This window comes from Vicugna pacos, chromosome 5 (assembly GCF_048564905.1).
Source record: "Vicugna pacos chromosome 5, VicPac4, whole genome shotgun sequence".
NCBI classification, from domain to species: Eukaryota; Metazoa; Chordata; class Mammalia; order Artiodactyla; family Camelidae; genus Vicugna; species Vicugna pacos.
In genome coordinates, this window is record NC_132991.1 from 91875692 (window position 1) to 91903095 (window position 27404).

The window sequence follows — 27404 nt, forward strand, 5'->3', positions numbered from 1 at the left end:
TCTTTGGGGGTGGATTTCCCAGGAGCTGTCATTCCTCGGTTTCCCAGAGGAGATCCTTTCAATAAAACCCAGACCAGCCTCAGCTTCCGCATCTGCCCATTGAGCGGTACCAGCTAGGTCTGCATTCCCCAGGTATCTAAGATGAACTCAAAATTTTTTTTAAGTTAATCTTTTCTAGTAAAGATATACCAGTTTCTCTAAGGAAGACCTTTCTTTTAAGGATAGAAGCTTCCTTTTTAAAGCTATAGAAAGCTGCTTTTATAACTTTCTTGAATAAACTTATATTGTTAAAAACTGGATCGAAATAAAGAGAAGTATTAAATAATTTCGGATTGTTTTTCAAGGAAGACAGTAAATCAATGACTGGTGTTTGGAAATCACAAGACCTTCCGTGCTGATGTTTTTGCAGTCTTGTTGAACGTGTCGGACGTTCTCAAACCTCAGGAACTCGCATCCCACCCCTGGCAGCCCCACCATCCCATCAAGTGAATGGGCCTCTTTTCTCATCTTTGTTGTAACATCTTCAGAGATAACTAGGCCTTTTCTTTCTGGGCACTGGCTGGGGACCAGAGCGGGGCAGTATTTCTTGCCTGGGCCGATCACAAGATTTCACTTCCCAGCCTGTCTGCTGTCAGTTCTGCCTCACGGGCGGGTGGGTGGCCTCCCCATGTGACACACTGGGACCGACCGCACTCCCCAGACCTCCTGAACCTCTTGCTTGCTGAGCACTTGACAGGCACACGTCGGTGTTTCTTTAAACTCCTTGCCAGCGCCAGCAGCGGGAGGTGGGACCGAAGGATGAGCTGTGGTGAGTGGAGTGTTGGGCAAACCCGGGGGTCCATGGGATTCCAGGCCCACGCAGGCTCCGAAGGCGCAGTGGAGACTCACGCCTTCCCTCCTCTCGGGGTCAGTCCCATGCGTGTTGTCATCCAGCTAAAAGATAAGCAGTCAAGGAAGAGACGGGTCTCCATTCGCTTGTCGTTGGTGGTCCCCAGAGATCGGCGGTGCCTGAACATCAGGAAATGCTCAGATGAAGCACTTGTCCGCTCAACAGATGGCACCAAACAGCAGCCTGGGCCAGGCACCGTGCTTGGTGCTGAAGGATTACAGACAGAGGAGCCAGTGTCTGTTGGCTTTTAAGCAAACGAGGGTCGTTGTTAGGAAACTAAGAAGTGACGGGCAGAATGACAGCCCTGATGCCCAGAATAAGAGCAGTGAGTGCCCAGAGGGCGTGCGGGGAAGCCCACGAGAGCGCAGAGGAGATGCGATTCCACCTGCAGAGGCAGTGCTCGACGGGGGTTTAGCATGGCACGAACTGGGGGCCCCGCTGGGTCTTCAGGTGGCTGGGTGGACGGAGAGAGATGGAGGCAAGAGTTCGGGGATGGCTGGGGAACCGAGTGGAGGAAGCGGTCGCTGTGCTCGGCGGGAGCTCAGGGCTTATCGAGGAGAGGGTAGGGTGGGTTAGTGCGCACAGGGTCTGGGCAGACGCGCCGGAGGGTTTGCGTTGTTGTCTACAGACTGTGGGAGCCTCTGAAGAGGCTGAGATTATTGTTTTCACCCAAGAAGGCGATGGGATTGGCCCAGCCCCCCACGGAGAGCAATCCCACAGCGGGGTGTCTAGTAGAAGACCCCAGGAGGCAAAGGCCGGGGAGTAAGATGCCCAGGCCCCTCGGAGGCTAGAGAGAGGGGTTTGGTCACCCCTTCCCTCTCTTCCTCAGCCCTGGGGTTCTCCAGGCTCAGGGTTCCTTATTCTGTCCCTGGCCGGTGACAACATCCTGAGTCATCGGGCCAGTTCCCTCCAGCCATCACTTTCCACAGTAAAAGCAGCGAGTGGGAGGCAGGCACCCACACCTGCAGGGTCCCTCCCACGCACAGCACGGAGCCTCCGGGGGGGTGAGTTTGAGTCACCAGCTTTGGATGAACGGAGAAGGTCTTGGACGCAGGCACGTTGGAAGCCCAGCGTCTGCACCCAGAGCCTTGTTCTAGAGGCGGGTGCAGCTCTCGGTGGCTGCTCCCCCAGGCGACGTGGCCCCTGCCCTGAGGTGCTCACCTTGCTCAGCCTCAGGGCCCAGGACGCACGATGCTGCCACAAACCTCATTATTCTGCCTGGATGGCCGTCTGGGGGGCTCCGAGAGCTGCTGCTGCCGCCCCCTAAATTGAGGTCATTGTTGAACCAAAGTGAAATACATCCCAGACAGACCCTGGCACGTGCAGCTGACTCCCCGCTGTCCCCTCCCTCCGATGGAGCCATGCGCTTTCCCCACGGAGGGAGGCGGCCCTCCCCAGGGCCACAGGCAGCACTCTCGTCTCTGCTCCAGGTGGGCACGGACAGGTTCTGGAGATCAGAGTCCTGTCAGTGGGAGGAAGCCTTCCACCGAGGTGGCGGGAAGGTCCTCTCGTAACCGGACCCTGTGCATTCCCTGCCGGGGGCGGGGGGGCCTGGGAAGGGGACACCAGTCACGTGTTGGCTCTCCACTTGGGCTATTGCCCAGACCTGTCGGGTCAAGGTTCAGGAGGCAGGGGGAGCCGGGGTGCAGTTTGGAGGCTGCAGCATCTGCCTCCCTCCAGGGCTGCTGGCATTGGAGGAAAAGGAGGTTGCAGACTTTTGCAGACGCACAGACAAGCTCACTCTCGCCTCCCGGGTCACCACCCGCTCACCTGCCTTCCGGGCTCCTCAGAGTGAGGAGGTGTCCGTGAAGCCAGGTGTCCCCAACCCACCCCCGCAGCCTGCCGGGCGTGTGCGGGCTTCTCTGTGGCCGGCCCACAGGGTCAGGGGCCCAGGGCGTCTGGCTTTCAGCTGGGGAGGGTATCTCTGGATCCCTTCCATCCTCCGGAGCCCACTCCCTGGGGAGGGAGTGAGGGGGCAGACGTGCTGGAGTTTCTGTCCACAGAGCCTGATGACGAAAATTGCCCAGAGCGGGTCGAAACTCAAGCTTGCTTTCTAACCCGGAGGAAATCTGATGGAATCAGCACGCTACTCCTACTCCAGAAATTAAAATCAAATGTGGAGAATGAGTCATCTGAAGCAAGGCGTGAAGAGCAGAACTCGCCAGGGAGGAGCCCGGCGCGGCCCCTCTGCCCCGTGCCTCCCGCAGACGCAGACGGGGCCCAGGCCGGCGGCTTCCCTCTGCGCCCTCGGGGGTCAGGGCCCCCCGAGAGCCTGGCCCGGGGCTGTGCGCATGCCGGGTCCCGGCCGGGGCCTTCGCCCCGCTCCCCGCAGGTGCTTGTGCTCTGTGGTTTTCCTTGCTCGGTTTGTTTTTTGATTGTTCCTCAGGCAGAACATTGGCACGTAGTTCCCCACAAGAACATCCTGTGATTCTGCGGTCTGAGGAGCAGCAGGTCCACAGGGCAGCTGGGGGGCCGTGTGCGGGTTCCCAGGTTTGCCACCAGCATCTGCAAAGGAGTCTCTCCTTGTACAATGATGCCGTCTGTTCAGAGGCCAGCCTCCTAGTTCTTTTCTCTCTAAATGACTTGGCCTTTATATGAAAGAAAAGAAGAACTTATGGTTGTGAGTCAGACATTAGTAAGCTTGAATGCCCCTTCCTGTCTTCTTAGACCAGACTTTGGCCATGAGACCAGGGTGGGGTGGGGAGCGGGTGGCTTCCCAAGTCCGGGCGTGCTTGCAGGGGCGGGAGATGCAGTGGCTATTACAGCCTGCCCTTGTGAGATGTCCTAAGGTCCAGCGCCAGCCCCCTGACCAAGGGTGCATGCGGCTGCAGGCTGTCCTGGAGAGTTGACGGCTCCTGGGGCTGAGGGTGAAGTCCAGACCCTAGTGGAGGGTGGCCAGCCTTGTAGTCCAGGCCATCCAGCTGTGTCCCAGGTGCCCATCAGTGTCTTAGAAATGTGTAACTTGGATTTCCAAAATAGGACAACATTCCTAGAGTTAGCCTGCTGTGTGTGATCAAGTCACACAGCTGTTGGGGGCAGGGGGCACTTGATACTTGCTGGGGACTTTGCTATTTAAAGGAGATTATCCCAGGGGTCCCTACCAGATAGTACCAAATCTACATTCTTTCTTTCAATAGAATTCATTCACCCATTCTTATTTGAGAGTCTGCTCTGTACAGGCCTGTCACAACTCAGGGGGCAGCTGAGTTCCGTGGCCTCATAGGGAAATCAGGCTGGAGACAGAAAAGCACAGGATATGTGTGGTGCTGGTAAGGAAAGTAGGGAAGATGGGCAGAGTGAGGTATGTGGATACTGCAGACACCTGTCCTTGCTGATTCAGTGGCATTTGAGCAGAGACGTGAATGAAGTGAGGGATCCAGTCTGGTGAATATTAGGCAGGGGCCTCCCGAGACGCAGGAACAGCATGTGCAAAGGACCTGCGGTGGGAGGGGGAGAACCTCAAGAAACAGGAGCAGAAAGCTAGCAGGACCCATAATGCCAGCCTTGAGGACACTGTAAGCATTAAGAGCTAAGAAGCCTTTGGAGGGCTTTGAACAGAGTCCTGACTTACTTTTTAAGAAGTTCTGACTGCTAATTGAGGGGTGGACGGTGGGAGAGCAGAACTGGATGCAGTAGACCTGGTAGAAAGGAGCCAATTACTGTAATTGAGTTGAGAGTTGACAGTGGTGTGGAGGTGCTGGGGAGAGGTCAGATGGAGCTGCCCCGGTGGGGTGTGTGCCCACACTCCAAACACACCCTCCACGGAGAGCCGGGGGAGGGCGGGGCCCGTGGGGAGGGACATCGGGCTTTGGGGCTGGTTGAATGATCCCTTCACCTGTTGGCTGAGATGGTAAAGATGGGGAGGAGGTTTGGGGTCAACCCCAGAGTGGGATTTGGGCCTGGGAGGTCCAAGATGCCCATCAGTCCTGAAGGGGAGCCCTCAGTGACCTGAATCTGGGGTTCGGGGGTCATATGTGAACTGAATGGGAACCCAGCCATGTCTGCTTACTCTGTGAGGGGCTCAGACCGCCTGGGCATTTGGATTTATGGCTCCTTGGAGTTCTTCCTAGTCGAAGGGAGATACACTCACTCACACACACATTCATCCCTGACACATCCCTTTTGGGCAGGCGGCTGACAAAGTTTCCTAATGTCACTTTCCACATTTAAAAAAAAGTTTGTCATGGACATTTTGAAACGTACATAAATAAGAAATTAGTAAAATTAATCACTAAATAATGAAAGTAAAAATAATAATGAGCTTAATAAAATAGGAAAATAGTGAAAAAATGGGGAAAACCAGCTGATGTATAGTAACAGTATAACATATGGTAAACGCAGCAGCGTGGACCTTCGTGAACCCATCACAGAGCAAATCGGAGCAACGGGTTGTTCACCCCCACATTACGCTTCTAATAAAGCAGGGACTAATTCAGAGGGCGTGGTCCCTGAACTTGGCGGCTTGAATCTGAGGCTCCGGGACATTGGCTGCAGAGCTGATGCCGGCGCATGAGTCACTAGGGCTGCAGGGCTGTGGGGAGGAGGGTGGAGCAGAGGGAGGGTGGGGAGCGAAGGCAGTTTTCCTGGAGGCACAGGTGAGGGGAGCAGAAGGTGCAGCCTGCAGGGCAGGCTTGAGAAGTGTGGTCCCCGGTCCCCACGGGGGTGGAGGTGAGTGCTGGCCTGGGAGAGCCTCTGAGCCGAGGGCTTGAGTGCGGGCGGGGTGGGAGGTCTGCCTTCCCCAGTTTAAACGCAGCACACCACACCCGAGGGGTTTTGAGCTCCGGGAGGGGCCTGACCAACGGGCAGCTTTGAGAAAATTAAGGACGCGCGTGTGGATTGAACTCTGGGAGTAACCAGGAAGGCCTGGCAAGTTCTGTGGGTTTGGAAAGAAATGGTTAGCAAGGCCGGAGACAGCGTTATGTAGCTGTGCCTCCCAGAGCCTTCCCCAGGGTGGGCGGGTCACTCGGTTCTCTGCCCAGGCGCTGCGGGAGGTGGCGGGGCAGCCTGACTCTGAGCCCTCACCCTGAGCATACCTGGTCCAGGAGGGGCCCTGAGGAGGCGTCCGCCAGGTGCGGCCCTGCCCTCTTTCTTCGCTGTAAGATAACGTCCTCATCATAAGGTGAGGGTTGGAGTCTGCGCTCCCCGTGAACGCGCTGGTGGGTGCCAGGACCGCGAACAGCGATGGTCCCCCACCGCCCCTGGGGAAAGTTGTCCTTCGGGGCTTCTCACGGGGCGCTGAGCACACGGGGCACTGAGCACACGGGACAAAAGCTCCCCGGTCCTGAGGAAGAGAGTGGATGAAGGCACCGACGTCCTGTGACCCAGGCTTCTGGTCCTCGGGACTCGGACATCAGTGCCTGGGCTCCGGCTGGTAAGGGCAGTGCCGTCGGGTCTGCAGTGAGGGCTTACCGCGCCCTTGAATGGACCTCAGTGAGGGTATCTCTGGGCTTTTTGAAGGGCGGCAGAACTCTTTATGTGACAGCTAGCCAGGTTTTTGTCTCCGCCGGCTCAGGGTAATAATTACGTCCCCCATCCATAACAAAACAAAATCGCCCCAGTGGTGTCTGTGACCCACTCCCCGCTGCCCACCCCGAGGCACTGCGTCTGCCCCAGTGAGGACTCGAAGGCTCTGATCACTCTTTTTGCTTGTCTTCAGTTCTACCTGGGCTCCGGGGAGGCTCTCTGAGTGCCCTGTGGGGGCCTCCGCTGAGCTGTGGGCCACCACTGTCCCAGCCCCGCGTGACAGCCGTCCCACCCGGACTTCACCCAGCTCCCCTGTCAAGGATCCGTCTGTGCGGGGCTTCCAGGGCTGTGGGCTCCCCTGGCGTCGCTCCTCTGCCGGGTCCGCCTGCTCACACCCCAGCACCCGCTCTTCCAGCGGCCTCTCCTAAACTGGTTTTCAGAGATACAGCATCACTGCTTCCATTTCTGTCATCAGCAGCCAGAGTCGTCCTTCTAAATCGGGAATCTTCTGTGGCTCCCCATGGGGCCAGGGCCAAGACTAGCCCCTTCACCATCCCGTCCTGGCCCCTGCTCACCCACCCTCCGGCTCCTCCTGTGCTCGGCCCCCGTCCTCCCAGGCATGCATGCCCGCTCTGCCTGGCGACGGCCCTGCCCTGTAGGACGCTGGAGCACTTCACCTCCCTGGGGCAGCTGGAGGGCTTGTGGACCCTCGGTGTCACAGCGGGAGCAGGGCTGTGCAGTGACCTCGTAATTGTTTCCGTCTCGACTTTTGGGGGCAAAAAAAGCCCTCCACTAGACACTTTGCCCTGGTTGTGAGCGGGAGTCTGCGATACTCACAAGGGGGGTGGGGCAGCAGGTGCGGCCCCTCTTTCACTGGGGTCTCTTGAAGTTCGGCCAGGATGCACTGCCCTGGAGAACCCCCGGGGTCCTTTCTCCCGCCCCGCTGCTGGGATCTGTGAATCCATATCAGGAGCGTGGGTGGGTTGCAGGGGATGTGGGGTTAGTGCAGCAGGGGACCCAGAGCACTGTCCCTCATCCCAAGCCGTCCGGAGCAGCCTGGCCTGGTTGGGGAGACAGCAGGGGGTGGTCAGGTTCCACAGCGAACTGGCATCTCAGGTAGGAATTGTCATTCATGTGAAAGTCACCCAGCAAACACAGCTTCTGGGCTCAAGGCCGCCCTGACGCGCCATTCCCCCACCGCCCCCAGAGACCCACATTTTCTGTGTTGATTCCGTCCAGAAAGTGAGGCTGAGTCTTCCAGGTCCAGGGTGTTTTCCTGTCCTCTCGTCTCAATACCGTGCACGCTGCTCTGGCTCCCTTGTGAAGCCAGCTGCTCCAGGCTGGCTTCAGCTTGCATTCCATGCCCCAGGGGCTTTCTCACGGGGCCCCCATACAGGCCGCAGGTCAGGGCAGAGCTGTCTCCAGTCCAGCCCCGACAGAGCCGTGTGGCCGCCGCTGCTCATGGGGACTGTGTCCCCAACAGGGGGTGGACTGTGGGACAGGGAGCCACGGTCACTGCGCAGGGAGCCAGAGGCAGAGCCCAGCAGTGCCTTGCAATCTCAGCCGCCTTGTGCACCCAGCCGGGGTGGGTGCCATGCTCTCCGGGAGGTCCAGGTTCCCGTGTACGGCTCTGCAGGGAAGACCCAGGCAGGAGAGGGAGTCCCAGGATGCAGTCATATCAGTCGTAACCTCGTGGGGGGAGAACAGAAGCCATCTGCGCTTCCACGGATGGGGAAAACCTCCCAGGTGCCACCCCCATCCTTCCAATGATGCATGTGCACGCGTGAGTGCTGATATAGGGGTCGTAAATCAAAAGTGGGGAGGCTCCGACGGACTAGGAACTAGGGTCGGAGGTGGGGGAGGCAGTGGGGCTGGGCTCAGGTTGGGCATTTTTTTAAGGGATGTGTCACCCCCAGGACAGCAGCTTTGCTCCCTCCCCAGAGAGGTGGTCACTGTTGTCCGCCTTCCTGTGCACGTGGGTCCAGCCAGGCTCTCAGGACGCCAAGGCCCCTACCTCCCCCTCTGCCCACTTCTCACACAATGAGAGGAGCAAAGCCCTCTGGTGTCTCCTCTTGTGAGGATGCTGGTCCCATCTGCCTGTCTAAGCTCATCACCTCCCGAAGGCCTCGTCTCCAAACACCCCGCAAGGGCTGTTAGAGCTTCCTCATGTGAATTTGGAGGGAGACGCGTTCAGTCCATAACCCGGGCCTTCTCTCCAAGGTGCAGGAATGTGGCAATCTGTGGCCTTGGGATGGGCCAGAATCCTCCTTCGAGCCGCTGCCAACGGGTCGCTTAGAGTCAGGACTAGGGCTGCGGCTGCCCGGCTGTGGGGGCGCCAGTCCCTGAGCCCCGCCCCCTGTTCCCAGTGCTGGGCTGGCTTACTTGTGCTTGAGACAAACCAGATCGGGGCCGTGCTCTCACCGCCCCACGTCGCAAAGACGAGAACTGATCCTGTGTTAAGTATTTAACTGGGGGCCATAGAGTGTGGACGGATGCACGGCTGCTGCAGGCAGAGCCGGGGGCGGGCTGCAGCATCCCACCGCAGGAGCGCTGCAGGGAGCGGTGCTGGGGCCTCCGGGTCCCTTTGACTAGTGAGGGCAACACACCTGGGTCAGAAGCCGCATTTCCAGCCGTCTTTGGACAGAGCAGTAGAGGAACGAGGGACTGGGAGCAGGTCACACGCAGCCAGCTGTATGGGAGGGAAATTGACGTGTTCCGGTTGCCTTTGCTCCGAGCGCTGTGGGCCGGCTGTGGGCAGCTGGAGTGATGCCTGCCATGGGCTGCTCTGAGAGCCTGCGAAGCTCGCTGCTCCAGTGTTGACTCCCGGCTGTTCCTGTCCTGTCCCTTGGTTGTGGTGAGAGGTCTGCCCAGGGCCAGTCACCTCGTTCATCTCCAGAACCAACCCCTAACACACCCCCTAAACTCCTGGGTGCCCTTTCCTAGGAAAAAACTGAGGCCTTAGTGAATCTGTGTTCCTCCCCCTTAAAGCTTTCTCTGGTGGCTTTGTAAACAGCACAGTGATTGAGTGAGTCTACCGTGGTTCCATCTGCAGAAGTCACACAAGGGTACCTTATGTACAAAAATGGCCGCGTGTGGTTTATTTTTGTCTACTTGGGGCCCGGGGAGGATTTAGGGAGCCTGTGGGCAGGGAGCAGACCCCTCCAGCCCAGTGCAGCGGAGCCGTGAGAGGCCACGGCTCACCTAGGGCCGGAGTCCCAGAGGTGGCTGTTCCTACCATGGGACCAGCCACCATCTGGGCAGATGGAGATTTATTTCCCCATCACTGAACCCTGGAACTAGCAGTGTGGACAGATCCTGTTTTGTCCTCCCCTTTGACTGTCATGAATGTGCTAGCCAGGTGCTCTGGCAAATTTCACAAACTCCACTGTGCCTCAAGCAGAGAGGGTGCAAACGACAGGCCAGGAAACACTGTGGGGGCTGTGTGCACCCAGAGCATGGAGGAGATGGGCACAAAGTGGCCGCAGAATCCAGGCAGTGGGCCTGGCTCTGCTCTCCTGGGCCAGGGACAGTGACATGGCCTCTGGGAGAAGGAGGCTTCCCGCTGGCCGTCAATGTACTGTTTAACCCATGTTTCACTTGCTCAAGGGAAATTCTTCTTTTCTTCCCCTGCTTTCAGGAAGAAGCACGTTGCAAAGCCGACACTGTGCAGCATGGTTGCCTGAGACAGAAGCCTCAGCAGCGGCTGGAGTAGCTGGAAGGAGGAATATGAAACCTTAGCAGGTCGCCTGGGAAGAGAGGTTGAAGATGGCAGCTCAGCGGATCCGAGCTGCCAACTCCAGCGGCCTCCCGCGGTGCAAGTCCGAGGGCACCTTGATCGACCTGAGCGAAGGGTTTTCAGAATCGAGCTTTAACGATGTGAAAGGTGAGCTCCTGGGCACAGGACGGGCTGAGGGCGAAGACGGGGTTTGCACGGGCTCTGAGACCCAGGGACCCTTCTGCTTCCAGGCTGCTAAGTTCACGCTCAGATAGTTCCATGTTAGCTCTCCGAACTTCACCGTGTTAGAAAGTCGGCCCCGAACAGTGACCACTTGTCGTGGTTTGGTCTTTTGATGTGTTTGGAGGTTGTTTTGAATTTTCCCTTTGTAATGAAACTCCTTAATGCAGAGTATGTTTTCTCTTTTTGTGCATTTTGGTGACAGGAAGCTAGGAGCTTGGTGGTACAGAAAACCAGGAGGGTGTGGTAAGTCGAGGAAATACTGAGAGTCCCTGGAGAATAAAAGGAGGGTCTAGAACAGGGGTCAGCAGGCTTTCTCTGTAGAAGATCAGATAGTAAATCCTTGAGTCCTGGCAGGCCGCATGGCCTCTGTCCAGCTCTTCAGCTCCACCATTGCGCCGAGAAAGCAGCCGTGGAGGAGAGTGGACAGACGGACGTGGCTGTGTTCCAGCGAAACTTTACAGAAACAGCCGGCTGGACTTGGCCCCGGGGGCCTTAGTTTGCCACCCCCTGGTGCAGAGGTTAATCGCTCTGAGTCTGAGCTTCCCTAACAGCCACGTACAACTGGGCTGATGAGAAAACCTAGCTTCTGGACACCGAGGTGGGTACCGGTGGGTCGTTTTCTTCCTGGAAGTCCACCCTGCCCTCACGAGCCGTGGCCAGTGCCTTCTGTGAGCTTCCTGGCATCCTGGGCCGCGTCTTTGTCCTCGTCCTCATCATCATCGGCTGACTCTCCCACCGCGTCCCCGGGTTCTGCTGAGATTATCCACTGGGCTCCCCAGAGACGGCTGAGCAGTGCCGTCTTTACTTTTACATCCTTAGCCCCCGGCACGATGTCGGAGCTGAATAAACATTTCTTGAACTGAACTGCCATCTCCCAGGTAAAATTGTGACGCTGCGCCCCAAGGAACTAAGAGTCGTGTACACGTTTCTCCCTTCCTTCTCTCTCCAGTTGTCCTCACGATCTTCCTCTTCCCGCCTGGCCTTTGTGCTTGCGGCCCTGAGCATTGCTTTAAATGTTCTTTTAAAGAGAAGGCTAGCAATGCGATCATGAGATTTTTATTACTAAGAGCAGCAGACCTGTTAGGCGTTGCTGTAAATAACCCAGCCATTTATTGTTCATAGTCCAAGATGGACCTTGTTTTCTCACTGTATAACCCAGCTTTCGTGGTGAAAGCCGGAAACTAGAGGCGTCGGTTGTGGGGTTTGGGCTGGGATTTTGAAACGAGGGGCAGAGAGCTGAATTTTGAACAATAATGATAATGATGTGGGAGGAACTGTTATTCCTAAGAGAATAGTGCAGCTTGCATGTGGGGAGGTTAGCTTGGGGGAGGGGGGTGCCCGGGGGGAGGACGCAGGGACCCTCTGGACTCCCCTCCCAGGGCAGCATTCCAGCCCGAGGGCTTCCCACACATCCCGATGGTCAGCAGGCTTCAAGGTGGGACTCTGTTCCAGCCAGGGTATCTGCTGCAAAATCTGCCCCTGGTTAACGCTTTCCTGCGTAAGAACTGAGGCAGGAGGACAGGAGATGTATTATTCAGTGCAGTGAACCTCCTGACACTCAAGGATTTTTTTTTTTTTGTATTAAAATCAAAGTAGCTGTGAATCTGGGCGACACCCTGCAGAATTCATTAAGATGGACTCCAATAGGGATTTTCCTGCGTTCGATTGGATGGAAGCCCCAGCCTCACGTCCCCAGGTGCTCAGTGGCGGGTCTTAGAAGGGAGCTCACACCACAGTCCACCTCCAGGGGTCAGGAGGAGGGGGCGGGCCGACGGGAAGGGGCGCCATCCCCCGCTGGACGAGCTCAGTCCTTGGGTGACATCCATTACCGCTACTCTTCTAAGGAGAGTGCTTGGAATTTTAAGTAAAACCATTTTTATTCTTCAGTCTGGTTAAGACCTAAGTGATCATTTGCACTGATACATTTTCTTTAGCTACAATCAAAGCCTGCTTAATAGCTTTGGATTTTAATTTTAAAAATATTACTATAAGGGAATTATCCTGGAGGAACATAATAATAGGGGTATAGCTTTTGAGGGATTCTAACAAGATTTTAATAACGGGCAAGCTTTCTTTCATTTTCATTTGGTTTTAATGTTTCAGTGATGTTTTCATTAGTTGTGTCAAGGAAACAAAAAGCGGTTTGTATCACTGGAGCCTCTGACCAGAAAACAGGGGGTGAGAAGCTCGTGCACCGTCACGCGACCCCAGCTGAACCACCTCTCTGCTCCCACCCTCTCGAAGCCACTCTGTCTGACTTGGCTGTTTTACTCCTGGCCCCCGCTTCAGTGTCGAGTGGCTTCTCTCTGGTGTGGTCTTGCAGCAGTGGGTCACGGCCAGGGACACTGGCTTTGCCTTTGGCCAACGTCTTGTTCCAGGAACAGGGGTGTGGCTTCTCTGTTGTAAGCCTCCAAGATGAGCATTCACTCCACGAACACTTAGTGAGCACCTGCTATGTGACACAGGTCCCGTTCCTGGGACACCGCCAAGCAAAACGTCCCCTAACAGAGCTCACACCCTCATGGGGCGATAGAGTCCACCCCCGAAAAAAACAAAGAAATACATAAGGTCCATTTCATATGGGTTGATGGTAAATACAATGGAGAGAAGTTAAATTGGGAGGAGGGTGGAGCTGCCTACTTAAACATGACGCTCTGCTGGTCCTTGCGTGAACTAACCGTCATCATGCGAATCACTCCGTCAGCGTCGTCTCCTTCACTCCTCCCCAGAGCCCGCGCAGGAAAGACGGTTTTTCTCCATCATGAGGAATCTCAGGCTCCAGGGATGAAAAACCCAGGTCGCGGGACCCCCGAGTCAGATTCTCCCGACACCCCGGACAGAGGGTGGTAGGTGACAGCCTTCAAGTGCCAGGTACACTCCCCGCCAAGCATCGTCTCTTGAAGTTAGGCAACGTAAAGCATTAGAAACTTCCTGCGTTGCTCTCTGAGTCTGCACCAAGGAAGCACGATTTGATTTTCTTTATTTCCTTCTAAAGGACAGGGAAAGCGGCAGGTGGCTGTTTTCTGGAGGGGGCCCGTCTGATAGCATAGGATGCCTGTTGACTCAGTCATATATTAGACAAGATGTAGGTGTAGTTTGACTAAAAATGTAGTCCTTTCTCTGCTGGTTTACATAAGCAACTGAAAAAAGTTTACTCTCTTTGTTACAGGAAGGCAGAATTTCAGCAAACTCGGCAAAACACAGCGCAGTTGGGGTAGGGTCTGGGGAGAAACACACGGGCTTATTTCCATCAGAAAGGAGTTTCTTCGTCTCCTGGGTGTAGGTCCTCTGTCATGTATGGGAGGGAGAGAAAACACTCAGCTTTTAATTATCCGTTACTTTTCAAAACACACCCTACTCGTTTCGATGACTTTCGCTTTTGCTGGTCCAGTTGCTGTCTACATCGGTAACAAGGCTGAATGCCAAGAACTATAAATTAGCTTGAGTCACGGTTTAAAGTGTTGGGATTTTTCAGATTGCTTAGGGAGCTGTTCAGACATAACGTGAGGTGTGACTAGACCTAAACTTTCCGTTTCCAAGGAGTGAGGGAGAGGCCACTTCCACACTGTTGCCCTGAATGGTCATTTTGCAGAGGCTGAAAGAGACCGACCTCAGAAATCTTATTTCATATGAACAGTTGGATGAAGAATGGGTTCAACTTGGAAACTAAGAACCAGGCCTGATTGTCAGGGGAACCCTGCCCTCAGTTTACGTGTTTCATGCTGAAGGCAGAAAGCAGAATCAGCTCTTAAACACGGAGAGGTTCTCCTGAGGGTCCTTTCCAGTCCCTGGTTGTATGCGGTGGGTCACTTAACTTACCATCACTCCGTTTTTCCCAGTGAATCACCTTGAGCTTCTCTTTTGACCCAGCAGCCATCCCGGTAAGTTAGTTGCATAAAGATTTGGTCAAAATGAAACGTTTAAGACCTGGGGATATGTTGACTGTTGCATTGTGCTGATGGGCGCGTCCGTGGATGGTGGGGAGACTCCTCCTGGCCTTTCCACCCGACTTTGTGCGTTGGGACGTGACGGAATTTGGGAGGACGAGGCTTGAGTTAGGCTGTTAGCCAGGTGAATCACACCCCAGATTTCACTTCGGTTTGTTTGTTCGTAACTTGCCCGACTCATTGTCTACACATCAGTGGTGTTTGTTCCTCAGACCTCCTTTCTCCTTTCTCCCTGGTTTCGGGCAAGGCTCGGCCTCACGCCCTCCCCCCCCCCGCAGGCCCCGCCCTCACCTCCTGTTCTTTGTGTTTTGCACAGTGCCTTCTCCCAGTGCCTTGCTAGCAGACAATCCCACGCCTTTCGGAAATGCAAAGGAAGTGGTCGCCATCAAGGACTACTGCCCAACCAACTTCACCACCCTGAAGTTCTCCAAGGGGGACCACCTCTACGTCCTGGACACGTCGGGCGGGGAGTGGTGGTACGCACACAACACCACGGAGATGGGCTACATCCCTTCCTCCTACGTGCAGCCCCTGAACTACCGGAACTCCACGCTGAGTGACAGTGGGATGATCGACAATCTTCCAGACAGCCCCGATGAGGCAGCCAAGGCGCTGGATCTGCTCGGAGGGTGGGCAGAAGACAAGAAGGGGCCAAGCAGACCCTACAGTAACAACCCTTTCTGGAACGGGGTCCAGACCAACCCGTTCCTCAATGGGAACGTGCCGGCGATGCCCAGCAGCGTGGACGAGCTGACTCCCAAGAGCACCGTGGACCTGCTCCTCTTCGACACGGGCACGTCCGCTTTCACCGAGTCCAGCTCTGCGACCACCAACAGCATCGGCGACATCTTCGACGAGCTGCCGGCCACACACCGACTCCACACGGAGCCGCCGGTCAAGCGGGACAACCCGTTCTTCCGAAGCAAACGTTCCTACAGCCTGTCGGAACTCTCCGTCCTCCAAGCCAAGTCCGACGCGCCCGCGTCTTCGGGGTTTTTCACAGGCTTGAAATCGCCGGCCCCCGAGCAGTTCCAGAGCCGGGAAGACTTCCGCGCCGCCTGGCTGAGCCACCGGAAGCTGGCCCGGTCTTGCCACGACTTGGACTTGCTGGGCCAGAGTCCCGGGTGGGGCCAGACCCAGGCGGTGGAGACGAACATCGTGTGCAAGCTGGATAGTTCGGGGGGCGCCGTGCAGCTCCCCGACACCAACATCAGCATCCACGTGCCCGAAGGCCACGTGGCCCCAGGGGAGACGCAGCAGATCTCCATGAAGGCCCTGCTGGACCCCCCGCTGGAACTCAACAGCGACAGGTGCAGCAGCGTCAGCCCGGTGCTGGAGGTGAAGCTGAGCACCCTGGAGGTGAAGACCCATCTCATCTTGGAGATGAAGGTTTCAGCCGAGGTGAAAAATGACATTTTCAGCAAAAGCACAGTGGGCCTCCAGTGCCTGAGGAGCGACTCAAAGGAAGGGCCATATGTCCCCATCCCACTCACCTACAGCTACGGGGACACGGTCCAGGTCCAGCTGGACAACCTGGAGCCCTGCATGTACCTGGCCATCGTTGCCCACGGCCCGAACATCCTCTACCCTTCCACGGTCTGGGACTTCATCCATAAAAAAGTCACCGTGGGTCTCTATGGCCCCAAACACATTCACCCATCCTTCAAGACGGTGGTGACCATTTTTGGGCATGATTGTGCCCCCAAGACGCTACTGGTCAGCGAGGTCACCCGCCAGGCCCCGAGCCCTGCCCCAGTGGCGCTGCAGCTCTGGGGCAAGCACCAGTTCGTCTTGTCCCGGCCCCAGGATCTCCAGGTCTGCATGTTCTCCAACATGACCAACTACGAGGTCAGAGCCAGTGAGCAGGCCAAAGCTGTGCGCGGGTTCCAGGTGAAGCTGGGCAAGGTCAGCCGCCTCATCTTCCCCATCACCTGCCAGAACCCTGGCGAGCTCTCCGACTTCACCTTGAGGGTGCAGGTGAAAGACGACCAGGAGGCCATCCTGACCCAGTTTTGCGTCCAGACGCCCCAGCCCCCTCCAAAAAGTGCCATCAAGCCATCCGGGCAGAGACGGTTTCTCAAGAAGAACGAAGTTGGCAAGATCATTCTGTCCCCGTTCGCCGCCACCACCAAGTACCCGACTTTCCAGGACCGCCCCGTGTCCAGCCTCAAGTTCGGCAAGTTACTCAAGACGGTGGTGCGGCAGAGCAAGAACCACTACCTGCTGGAGTACAAGAAGGGCGACACCATCGCCCTGCTCAGCGAGGAGAAGGTCCGGCTGAAGGGCCAGCTGTGGACCAAGGAGTGGTACATCGGCTACCACCAGGGCCGGGTGGGCCTCGTGCACGCCAAGAACGTGCTCGTGGTGGGCAAGGCCCGGCCCAGCCTCCTCTCCGGGCCCGAGCTGAGCACGTCGGTGCTGCTGGAGCAGATCCTGCGACCCTGCAAGTTCCTCACCTACATCTACGCCTCGGTGCGCACGCTGCTCATGGAGAACGTCAGCAGCTGGCGCTCCTTCGCCGACGCCCTGGGCTACGGCGACCTGCCACTCACCTGCTTCTGCCGCGCCGAGCTGGACAGCGAGCCCGAGCGCGTGGCGTCCGTTCTGGAGAAGCTGAAGGAGGACTGTAACAACACGGAGAACAAGGACCGCAAGTCCTTCCAGAAGGAGCTCATGATGGTGAGTGCCCGGCGGGGCTGGGACTCGCGGCGCCGTCCCCTTTCCCCGACACGCGTGGGCTCGGGCCTGGAGTCGTGAGTCAGTGGACCAGTGTCAGGGCTCCCCTCCGCTCCCCGAGACTCGCGGACAGGGTTTGAAGCCTGCACCTGGACACAGGCATTTACGGGGGACCAGGTGGGGCCCCCAAACCACTCAGACCCACCGCGCAAGGGTGGTTCAGGTCTCTTCGCGCTGAACTGGTGAGCTCTGGGATTTCAGAATGGATCTCCGTACGCCTGGTGCGGGTCGCGGTGCAAGGGGCGCCCGTGCTCCACCCGCCCCAGGTTAGCGCTCGCGGGAGAAGATCTCTACTTTCATCACATTCCCAACGGGATCTGTGCCTCGGAAGTTTTGTGAACCACCGCCCCAGGGTCTGACTTCACGTCGAGGTGGGTTCTTCTCTCCAGGCTTCGCTTAAGTGTTCTCCGCTCTCTCAGTGTCGTTCCCTCTTCCTCCTTTGTGGGTGTGTTTGAGTTGGGATGAGGACAGTCTCCACTTTGCCAGCGAAGCTGGGAACTGGAATCCTGAGACATAAGAAGGGGGGCGTTGGAGCCCTGCTGCTGGATACCCCGGCCCACAAGCCACCGGGGGGGGGTGGGGCTCTTGCTGGCCCCTCTCACGGCCTCCAGCAGACCTGAGCTCTGCGCTGGTCCCTTGCCCCGCAGGCAACCCGCTCTTAACTGTTGCTTCAGTTCTGGTGGCCTCAGAGTGGTGACCTTGAAGCTTAGTGTCCTCGGGGCAGCACTGGTTGAATCTGCCCTGTTCTCTTCCGCCTTCTTTCTGTGCTAGAAGCCGACTCAGTCCCTTCCCATCCTCCTGATGTGGACACCGCCCTAGTTTTTGTTCCCGCGGGAAACCCCGTGGCTCGGTCGTAGGCTTTTATTCCTTGTTCCGCCGACTCCAGACAGCCACTTTCGCTCCCAGTTTCTGTAAGGGGTGACCCCAGTGAGCATTTCTGCCACTCCGACTCCCCCCCTCCCCCCACACCAGCCGTCTTTTGTGAGCTGGGGGTGTCTGAGGACGCACAAGTGGACAGAGGCGGACAGCCGGGGCTCATCACTGCACACCCATCCTGGGCTGCACCCTGGAGCTGAGGGCACAGAAGGGAACCAGTCCCCAGGGGTGTGACCCCTGCTGCAGGGAGCATGCACCACAGCCTGGTAGGGAGCAGGGCGTGAAAAAGCCCCCTGGACAGTGGCCCACGGTAATTCAAAGTGCAGGACCTGTGGAGCGGGACGAGAACCAACATTGCCCAGAGCAGGGAGGCAGGAACTGGAAGTGGCAACCAGGAGGTCACTGGGGCATCGCTGATGGCAGCTTCAGTGGGGAGGAAGCAGTTGTCATGACAACAGGGGCCGGGTGGGTGGGGGCAGCTAAAGAACCTACCTTGGCGCTGGGAGGGGTTCCTGCACCCTGAGGACCCAGGGGCTCCCCTTCAGGGCTTGCCCTGCTGGCCCAGCTGTGAAATCAATTCTCGAGCCTTGTGTCCAGCTCGAGCTGCCCCGTCTCCTTGTGGATGGACCTCGCACAGAAGGCAGGGGCGAGCCTGCCGCTGGGACTTTGCATCCACAGTGGAATGATGTTCTTTCATGGAACAGAAACAGTATTGATTGTTCCCCTGTTACAGCTAGAAAACGCTCAAACGGTAATCTAAGAGGTGGCTTTTATTTCCATTTCATCCTCGTTTCTTTTCATCTTTCAGCTCGGGAACTGTCTCCAAGAGCGGGTTTTTCGGGTGGCTTCCTTGGGTAATGGCAGGGGTCAGTGCGCATCTGGGATCCTCTCCCCTCCTAGAGACGAGGAAATGAAACTTGACCTTGGCAGGAACGTTGTGCTGAGACAAGGTCAGATTTGTGGGACAACGTGAAACTGGTTTTGCAGTTTCCCTTCCTCTCTCCCCGGCACTTCTCCTATCTCATCCCGTTGGCTGGCAGATTTGAATGGTTGGCCAAACTTCTAGAAACCACAAGCTGGTTTATCCCGGTGGGTCTGAGAAGTTGCTGAAAACCAGGTGTTCTATCTCCAAGGGCTTACAAATCACCGACCATGTTTCCTATGGCCTAAGGCACTGATTCAGCCTGGCCCCTCTCCAGCCCTGTCACGGCCGGACCACCTCCTCCCCACCACCCGCCTCATTTTGAAGGGAATTTCCTGTTTAGTTATGATTCCTTGATTTGGAAGCAGTGATTAAACGAATTAGAAATGGTGAAGGTTTGGGACAGTGAATCTGCAGGGAGACGGGAAAGAAAAAAGAATTGAGTTGTCAGAAACTAGCACAACATTGTGAACCGACTGTACTTCAACTGAAAAAACAGAAAGGAAAAGCGGAGCTGTCCGTCTTCCCCTGTAAGACCTGGCCCCACCCATCCCACAACACCGGGGACCCATACCTGCCCCCTGCACACCGGTCACTCCGGCCTTTTCTCTGGATCTTGGACACACCCAGCTCGCCCCTGCCTCAGGCCTTTGCACATGCTGTTCCCTCTGCCTGGAACACTCTTCCCCGTTTCACGTGGCAGCTTTTTCTGTCCTTCAGATCCCAGCTCAAATGCCCTCTCGTCCCTCCTGCAGCCCTTGGCAAAGCAGCCTTGTGCCTCTGGGCACCGTGCCTGAGCCTGTGTGATGGTGGCACTGTCCCCACGGCGCTTCCTCGACCTGAAATGGTCTTGTTGACTCACGTTCACGGTTCTCGTCATTACCGTGAACGCGAACTCCAGGAGGGAAAGGACGCCGGCACGCAGCAAACGCTCGGCTATCTGAGGGGTGAATGAGTGAGTGCGGGGGTGCAGGCAGGCTGGGACTGACCTGGACGCGGTCTCACGGGGTCCGTTCCCTTCCCCACTGTTTCAGTGCGTGTTTTCAACCTCGGAGCTGGTCCGGAGGCATCTCGGGTAAACATATGCTTTCGGCGGTGCCTCTGCTGCCCTTTCTCACCCCCACGGTGTGACCACAGCAGAGACTGCCCTCCGTCCCCGCCCGCCGGCGCTGCAGTAGACGCATGCCTGTCTGTGGCGGAGAATGGCTATCCAACATGGGCAAGGGCCGAGGGCGCAGAGGAGCACAGAGTGGGGGCAGCCAGAGGCAGGAGAGGCTGGAGGCTGGGCTGGTACAGGATGGCGGTGCGCGGGGCAATGGGATAATGGCATGCAGCTGCTGGGGCCGGATACTGCTTGCGCTTACTCTGTGGGCGCTGACGTGGAGCCGGGGGGCGCCTTCCGTCCACCCCAGGCAGGTGGGGATCCATGGCCTGCCGGCCCTGCGCCACGTGCACATCGGTGCCAGCCTTCAGAGCCTCCGGGGGCCTGGGGTCAGCACCACTGCCGTGGCTCATCCCCGGTCTTGTTTTGTCAAGAATAAAAATTATAAGTTTATTTTTCTGTTTGTCAAGACAGCAGATGCTGCCTTTTGCTTTGGTACCTGGCAGTCCTGAAGAACAGCAGCAGAAGGTCCCCGGCCCATCTCCCAGAGGCAGCTGCCCTTACGGCCTGGAGTGTAGACTAGGTTAACACCCATTTCATAGGATTTGCCAGGCATCATCTGCATTTCCCCATCAAGTGCATGTGCGGGGCGCTCTGCGCCTGTGTGGCGGCTGCAGCCCTGGCGGGCTGGACGCTGCAGGAACTCAGGCTCCAGGAGGACCAAGGTGCCTGGCCTCCCAGTTACCGAGGCTGTTCTGGGGCAGGTCCCGGCCCCTTGGCTCTGCAGGCTTGTCCAGGATCGTCCCAGGACAACACCCTGTGGTCTCCTGGCCCCCGCCAGAGACTCGAGAAGCCATCTTTTGGCTCCATGGCAGCAGGTGTCACTCTGGGGAGAGCAGGGCCTGAGAATGACAGGGTAGCTTTAGAAACCCTGCAGCTGTCGAGCTGCCACGGCAGCGGCTGGGCTGAATGGCCCCTGTGGTGTGTTCACAGCCTCCTCTTTGTGAGCCTTGGGTTTCGGGGTGAGGGAGTGTTATTTTGTTTTAAGAAGGGGGGAGACTGCGGGATATGTTCTGGGCTTTTAGGGCATTAATGCTGCTTCTGATAAACTGCGCGTCTGGGGAAGGGTGTTCTGAGTGGGGTCAAGAGCCCCAGTGGAAAACGTCCTGCTGTGTAATCTGCACCGTGACTTGTGCCCACACTGGGTGAAGGGGAGGATTTGGCTCCTGCTGTAAGACCGCGCCGACTTGGGTGATGGCCATCTCGTGGGGGTGGCGGTGCGGGTGTCTGGAGGGTGGCAGACGGAGCCCTGAGGAACCCGGCTCTCCAAGAACTGGAAGTATTTCCACTCAACAACATGCTTTCGAGGTAAGAAATGGTTCCTGACTTTGTGATTACACCCTCGGCGAGAGGCACCACGTCTGCCCTCCCGGCGGGACCAGAAGCCAGGTGGAGGTGCTAGGGGCAGACTCCCCTGCAGGGCCGAGGCCAGCGCTCCAGGCTGGGCCAGGGGCCACCAGGCACAAAGCCACGGGGCTTGGTGACCAGCTGTCATTGGCAGTGGCGGTTCTTGGACAATTTGAGTCAAGGAGCCGGAGGGAGAGAAGGAAGAGGGGCCGTGGGCTCTCGGAGATCTTCCTCTGACAAAGGGAAAGTTGCCATAGGATGCAAATCAAGGCGGTGGTTGTTTTAAAAGTGAGGTGGGGGTGAAATGAACGCCAAGACCTTGAAAATAACGGGAACTGGGGAGAGGTGGGGCTGGGAAGAAAGGTGTGGAGGGATTCTCTGAGTGAGGAGCAAAACCACCTCGTTCCCCGGAGGAGGAAGAGGAAGCAGGTACCTAGCAGCTATGCATTTAGAAGTTCCTGGGGACTTCCTGCCAGGTGGTCCCCACGCCCGAGGCTGCTGATACGTGGAGGAGCAGGGGGCTGCCCCTCACTTGTTGCCTTGGTGACTGCCCCTTCTGGTGTTTGAACATCTCAGGAGTGGAAGCATGGCTGGAATGAACGCCCAGCAAAACCAAAACAATGGTTTTGTATTTTCGTAAGAGTAGGTTTTCAAATGGGGGCCCAGCTGCCTACCTTTGTAAATGAGGTTTTCCTGGAACGCAGCCGTGCCCCCGCGCCCAGGCGTCATCTGTGCGGTTCTCACACCCACCAGCAGAGCGGGGTCGCTGCAGCAGAGACCCCCTGCCTGCAAAGCCAGAAATGGGTCCTGCCTCGCCCCTTCTAGAACACCTTGGCCACCCTGATTTAAGTCATGATTCACTCAAATCAGTGTGAGTCCAGCTGGAACCAGCGTTGTGCTTTATTCACTTCGTTGGGTATTTTCTGGTGTTACCAGTATGTCCTGGTGTGTGCGCAGACATTAAAGAGGATGCTACAGGGAAAAGGTTCCAGAGCCATGTCCCTTCCCGCTGAACAATTTTCTATTGCTAAGACTTGGTGGGCACCCAAAATGCACCCTTCTGGGAAAAAAATGCATAAACTGCCCGTTGATGATGGTGTGGGCAGTGTCCCAGCTGTGGCCTCTTGGGGCCAGAGAGATGCTTTGAGTTTCTGAGGACCTTTGTGCCTGTCAGGGCCCCCGGGGAGAGAGGAGCTTTGATGGCCCCAGCCAGGAGTACCTGAATCAGATGCAGATGACTCTGAAGTGTTCTGTTGCCATGGAAACGAGGCCACCTGCAAAGCCAGGCAGCTGAGCACACAGACCTGGGCTCGCTTTGTGTGCGTGCGCTGAGCAGCTGTGAGGAAGGCCGGGTGGGAACATCGTCACCGGTGGTCGGCCCGACGCTTTCTCAGGACAGCAGGCGTAGCTGGAGGGGACCCTGCCTGCCTCGGTGTGTCTGGGCTCAATCCACACCATATCAAAGAATTTAAATCCAAAATTCTATCAGCTTATCACACCTCTCTGCCCCGTAACGTAGACACACGTATATCCTCTTTCTGCAGCACACATCGAGTAAACGTCCCGTTTCACTTGAAGATATCAAAGTTCAAATTGATCAAGTCCCAGGGTGGCCACGTGCTCTTCGGGCTGAGCAGGGACTTGGGCGGGGCTCTGTCCCGTTGCCTCCTTCCCGGCTGACAGGCATTTCTTTCCCTCCTGAGTCCCTGTCCCTCCCTAGTGAGTGATCCCTGTCCTGGAGACCTACTGGAGAGCGCTTTCCTGCAGCTTTGACGAGGGAGCAGCCCCGTGGATTCAGGAGGTCGCTTCTCGATGGTCTGCCCTCCGTTTCAGCCTTAGGGCTCATCCTCCCTCCTCACAGGGCTTTCACGTGTGTCCAGAAACTCAGAGGCCCAGACTCGGTCTGAGCTCCAGGCCTGAGCCCACCACCCGCGTCTCTCCTGCTCCGTCCGCTGATGTCCTGTGGTCCGGCCCTGAGCCCCAGGCCACGCTGGCCGTCCTGGTGAGGGGCATCACCTCTCCACTTGCCCCAGTCGGGGTGGGGACGGATGGACAGCTGTCCTCCCGCCCACCCTGCAGGTCAGCGTGCTGGAGCTGCTGCGACAAAGTGCCGCAAACTAAAAGGCTCAAAGCAACAGCAGTTTATCCCCCGCAGTTCTGGGGCGGTCAGCAAGGCCGGTTCCTTCTGGAGGCTCTGCGGGAGAATCTGACCCCCGCCTCTCCCAGCTCCTGGCTGCTCCAGGGGTGTGGCTGCATCACTCGTCTCTGCCTCCATCCTTACGCAGACTTCTTCCCTCTGTCTCTGAGTCTCTATTTTTCTCCTTATAAGGACGCCAGTCACTGGATGAGAGGCCCACCCTAATCCAGTGCAGCCTCAGTTTAGCTCAGTGCATCTGCAGAGACCACCCTTCTGCACATGGTGAGGTTCCCAGAGGACAGGAATTGGGAGGTGGGGGGACCCAGTCCGCCCTGCAAATCACAGTTTCTGCCGCACCTGAGTCGCAGAGGTGCTGCGCCCAGGCCTCGCGGTGTTTAGGGTCCAAGTGCGCAGCCTCTGCGGTGCTGGCTCCACGGGGAGCCAGAGCCTGCCCTCCTCGGTCCTGCCTCACACCCGCTCCTTCCTCCTCAGGCCCTACTGAAGATGGACTGCCAGGGCCTGGTGGTCAGGCTCATCCAGGACTTCGTGCTCCTGACCACAGCGGTCGAGGTGGCGCAGCGCTGGAGGGAGCTGGCTGAGAAGCTGGCCAAGGTGTCCAAGCAGCAGATGGATGCGTACGAGTCCCCCCACCGGGACAGGAACGGGGTCGTGGACAGCGAGGTGAGCGGAGCTGCCCTTCCCTCAACCTGTAACATGTGCTAACTCTATCTGCTTTGGAGCGGGTTGATGGGGACACAGGAGGTCACAAGTGCACGGGCGCCTGTGCCCGCACGCAGTCGGCCCACGCCGAGCGGGAGGGAGCAAGTCTCAGCCTCTCTGGGAATCCTTCATGGTGAACCAGGCCCTGGCGAGGGCACGGCCACTGTTTGGAACAGCAGGAGTGGCACTGCCAGTCCGTCACTGATTCCGATCTTTAACTACATTCAGTCACACCGAGCAATGCCTGACGGAGCCCCCGATGGTCGGCTCTGGCTGGGGACGCCCCGGCGCCGTGGTGGGTGCATCCCGGGGAGATCGCGCAGCTCTAACCCGGTCTGGACGGGTTCCTGCGCAGAGTCTCTGTTTCCTCACTTGTTTCTGGAGGTTGCTTGCAGCTTCTGGAAAGACACTCAGGCTTGCGAGACCTTAGGAAGCACGAATTCCCAAGAGTAAGGGCATCTCTTGTTAATGCGACAAGTCTCTAAATAAATGGAAAGCGCTACTGGGGTCATAAGGGAAGAGAGGCCCTTTCTGCCTGGTCAGCACTTACTGCGACGCACCTGCTCGCACACCAGGTGCCTTCTTCCCTCCGGAACGAGCCGGCAGGTGGGGCAGAGCCGGCTGCCCCGCTGCTCTGGGTTTGCCTCACTCTTAAAGAGTTCCATCAACGGCGGACACAGGCCCTGGGGTCCGGCCCCTCACTTTCCCCTAACCTCTTGTCTCCTCTCCTCTTTTGGTTTTGGACCTCTCGGTCATCCAGGCCATGTGGAAACCCGCGTACGACTTTCTACTCACCTGGAGCCACCAGGTCGGGGACAGCTACCGGGATGTCATCCAGGAGCTGCACCTGGGCCTGGACAAGATGAAAAACCCAATCACCAAGCGCTGGAAACACCTCACGGGAACCCTGATCCTGGTGAACTCCCTGGACATCTTGCGAGCAGCCGCCTTCAGTCCTGTGGACCATGACCATGACGACTTTGTGATTTGAGGGGGCTCACGCTCTCCGTCTGTCCTGGCTGCCCGCATGGTCACACGGAGCTGGGGAGGGAGGACGGGTCAGCTGCTCAGACAGCTCCAGGGCCCCTCCCGGCTGGACGCACCCCCAGGACCAAGCACACGCCATGCTCCACCGCCTCCTGGAACACGGGGGAGCCTGAAGGGAATTTCTGCTGCAGGTTGTTGCCAATCAAATAGCTTTCTATTTGTTAAATATAAATTTAAAATCACTTTTTTTTTAAAGTATGGGGGGTGGGGGCAAATGAGAAAGGTGGTATCTAATTTTTTAATGGACCATAAAGGTTAAAAAAAAAAACACATAATGGGACAGATGCTGTTGAGGTTTTTATGTCATATAAAGACCTTTTTAAATTATGTTACAGATGTATATATGTATTTAAGGCCATGAGGGTGTTTCTGATTGCTGGACACACTTTGCATTTCAACACTTAGCGCAGAAAGACACTCATCCAGGTGTTGGACCTTCTTTGCTGTGTACTTGTAAAAAGGAAATCAAATAGGAAATGCGGTGTTTCAGTGAGTGAGTATAGTCGATGCCCGTTCTTTCTGACACTGGTCCTGCTCTTCCCTCTTACCATGACCTTGCGTACCTTTGCCTCGTGTTGCAGTAAAGGCTCAGCCACAGCACCTGGGAAGCTTTTCTGAGCTTTAGCGGCAGAGTGGAATCCAGCATGAGCGGCTGGATGCCCTTGAGATGAAGAGCATCAGCAGTCGGCGGCTTCCGCAGCCCCTGCCCGTGTGCAGTTTGTCCTGCAGAAGAGCTCCACCGTGGAGACCAAGGTGGTCCCTGTAGCTCTGAGAGGCCAATGTCACCCTCCTCCCTGGGTGGAGGGGGTCCCTCCTGCAGAGCTTGGAGCCACTCCTCTGGGTGTGAAGGAAACATCACCACAAGCATCACACCCCACACTGGTGTCCAGAGGTGCCTGCTGTCCTCTGCCAAACTCCACTTCCTTCCACCTAAAATGTAACCCTGCTCCCCTCCTGGTGTGCCCATCTCTCGTTGGAAATAAATAGCATAGGGAAATTTTTTTTTTAATATGAAGATTATGTGAGTGGGATGGACGTTTTCTGAAATTGAAAATGTTTCCCACATAAAACCTGGGATTTGGCCGACTGTCGTATCGCTACCCTTCATGGTTGCAGATCAACTTGCGAGGCTGCATCCCAAGGCTGTTGCATCATCTCAGAAATGGGTGAGGGGCAGGGTTAAGAGACATCTGGCAGGTCAGTCCAGCTGATGTCCAAGAATGTGGTCAGGACACGCACTGTGTTTAGATGAGTCATGTCGGGCATCTGGGATTCCTGAATCTCACTGACTCAATCTGCTTTCTGGAAACATGTTAATTACTTAGTATAATCAGCGTAAATCTTTTCTTGGGCTAAAACGTTCTTATATATCTATTGGTTCAGATACTGAAATCCAACTGGCTAAAAAACAACAACAAAACACTGCATATTTTATGCTGCAAGAACCAAGACACACAGTTCCCCGATCATCACACGAAACAACCTTAAATTCTGCTTCCTAACTCTCCACCTTCCGTCTTCCCAGAGAGCATCTCTCACTTTTCCCCAAAGAAGAAATAAAACCCGTCGCACCTTAAATATGGAGATTTTTTTCCTCAGGGGCTTTAAATAGTTTCCTATGCAACATGTGTTGTAGCACAAATTAAATTCTACAAAGTTGCAGTAAATTTTCTTTGGATATTTTAACCTGTTAAGTGTGTGTGTGTTTTTCTGTACCCACTGGGCTTTAAATAAAACAAAAGCAAAATCTCCTGTAAGTATCTGTGTGTGGAACGATGGCCCCCTCCCCCACACAGTAACCCCTGGAGGACAGCGTGACAGCTGGCACAGCGGGCATCTAGTTTCTTGCTATTAACTTAATTGCTCTTGGAATATAGTGTCTCAGTCATCACCAGAGGGAATCAGTGTTGCCCAAAGTCCCCAAAGGGTACAAGTGGATAGCTTGCCTTTTTCTTGGACCTGGGCACCTGGACCCGGCAATCCCAAACCCACAGTACACAGTTGAGGACGGAGCCATCTGTGTCTCAGGGATGGTCATCAGGCACTAGTTGGAGCATGCAGGACTCCCACGGACCCTGTCATCACTTGTCCTAGGAATACCGTGTGGTCCAGGAAGAACAGGATGGGGATCTGCTGATGGAGACCAGCCCCGCCTGGAGGTGACGGGGAAGAGTGGGGCTAAGGAAAGCCTTGAGAAATG

At 56.5% G+C, this 27404-nt stretch overlaps 1 protein-coding gene across 8 annotated transcripts in view; it reads left to right on the forward strand.

The window, feature by feature from the left end:
• SH3BP4 (SH3 domain binding protein 4) overlaps positions 1-26890 on the forward strand; it is an 81011-nt gene extending 54121 nt beyond the window's left edge. For 6 of the 8 annotated variants that reach the window (XM_072961873.1, XM_072961872.1, XM_072961878.1 and 3 more), the window contains 4 exons: positions 9990-10235; positions 14574-16936; positions 23930-24118; positions 24918-26890. In XM_072961873.1, coding sequence (XP_072817974.1) covers positions 10118-10235; positions 14574-16936; positions 23930-24118; positions 24918-25148 — 2901 coding nt within the window. In that variant the 5' untranslated portion in view covers positions 9990-10117 and the 3' untranslated portion in view covers positions 25149-26890. Of the gene's footprint in view, positions 1-662; positions 809-5478; positions 5558-9989; positions 10236-14573; positions 16937-23929; positions 24119-24917 lie in introns of those variants that run through there. The other 2 variants (XM_072961879.1, XM_072961880.1) reach the window with 2 other exon arrangements.
• Positions 26891-27404: the final 514 nt, after the last annotated feature.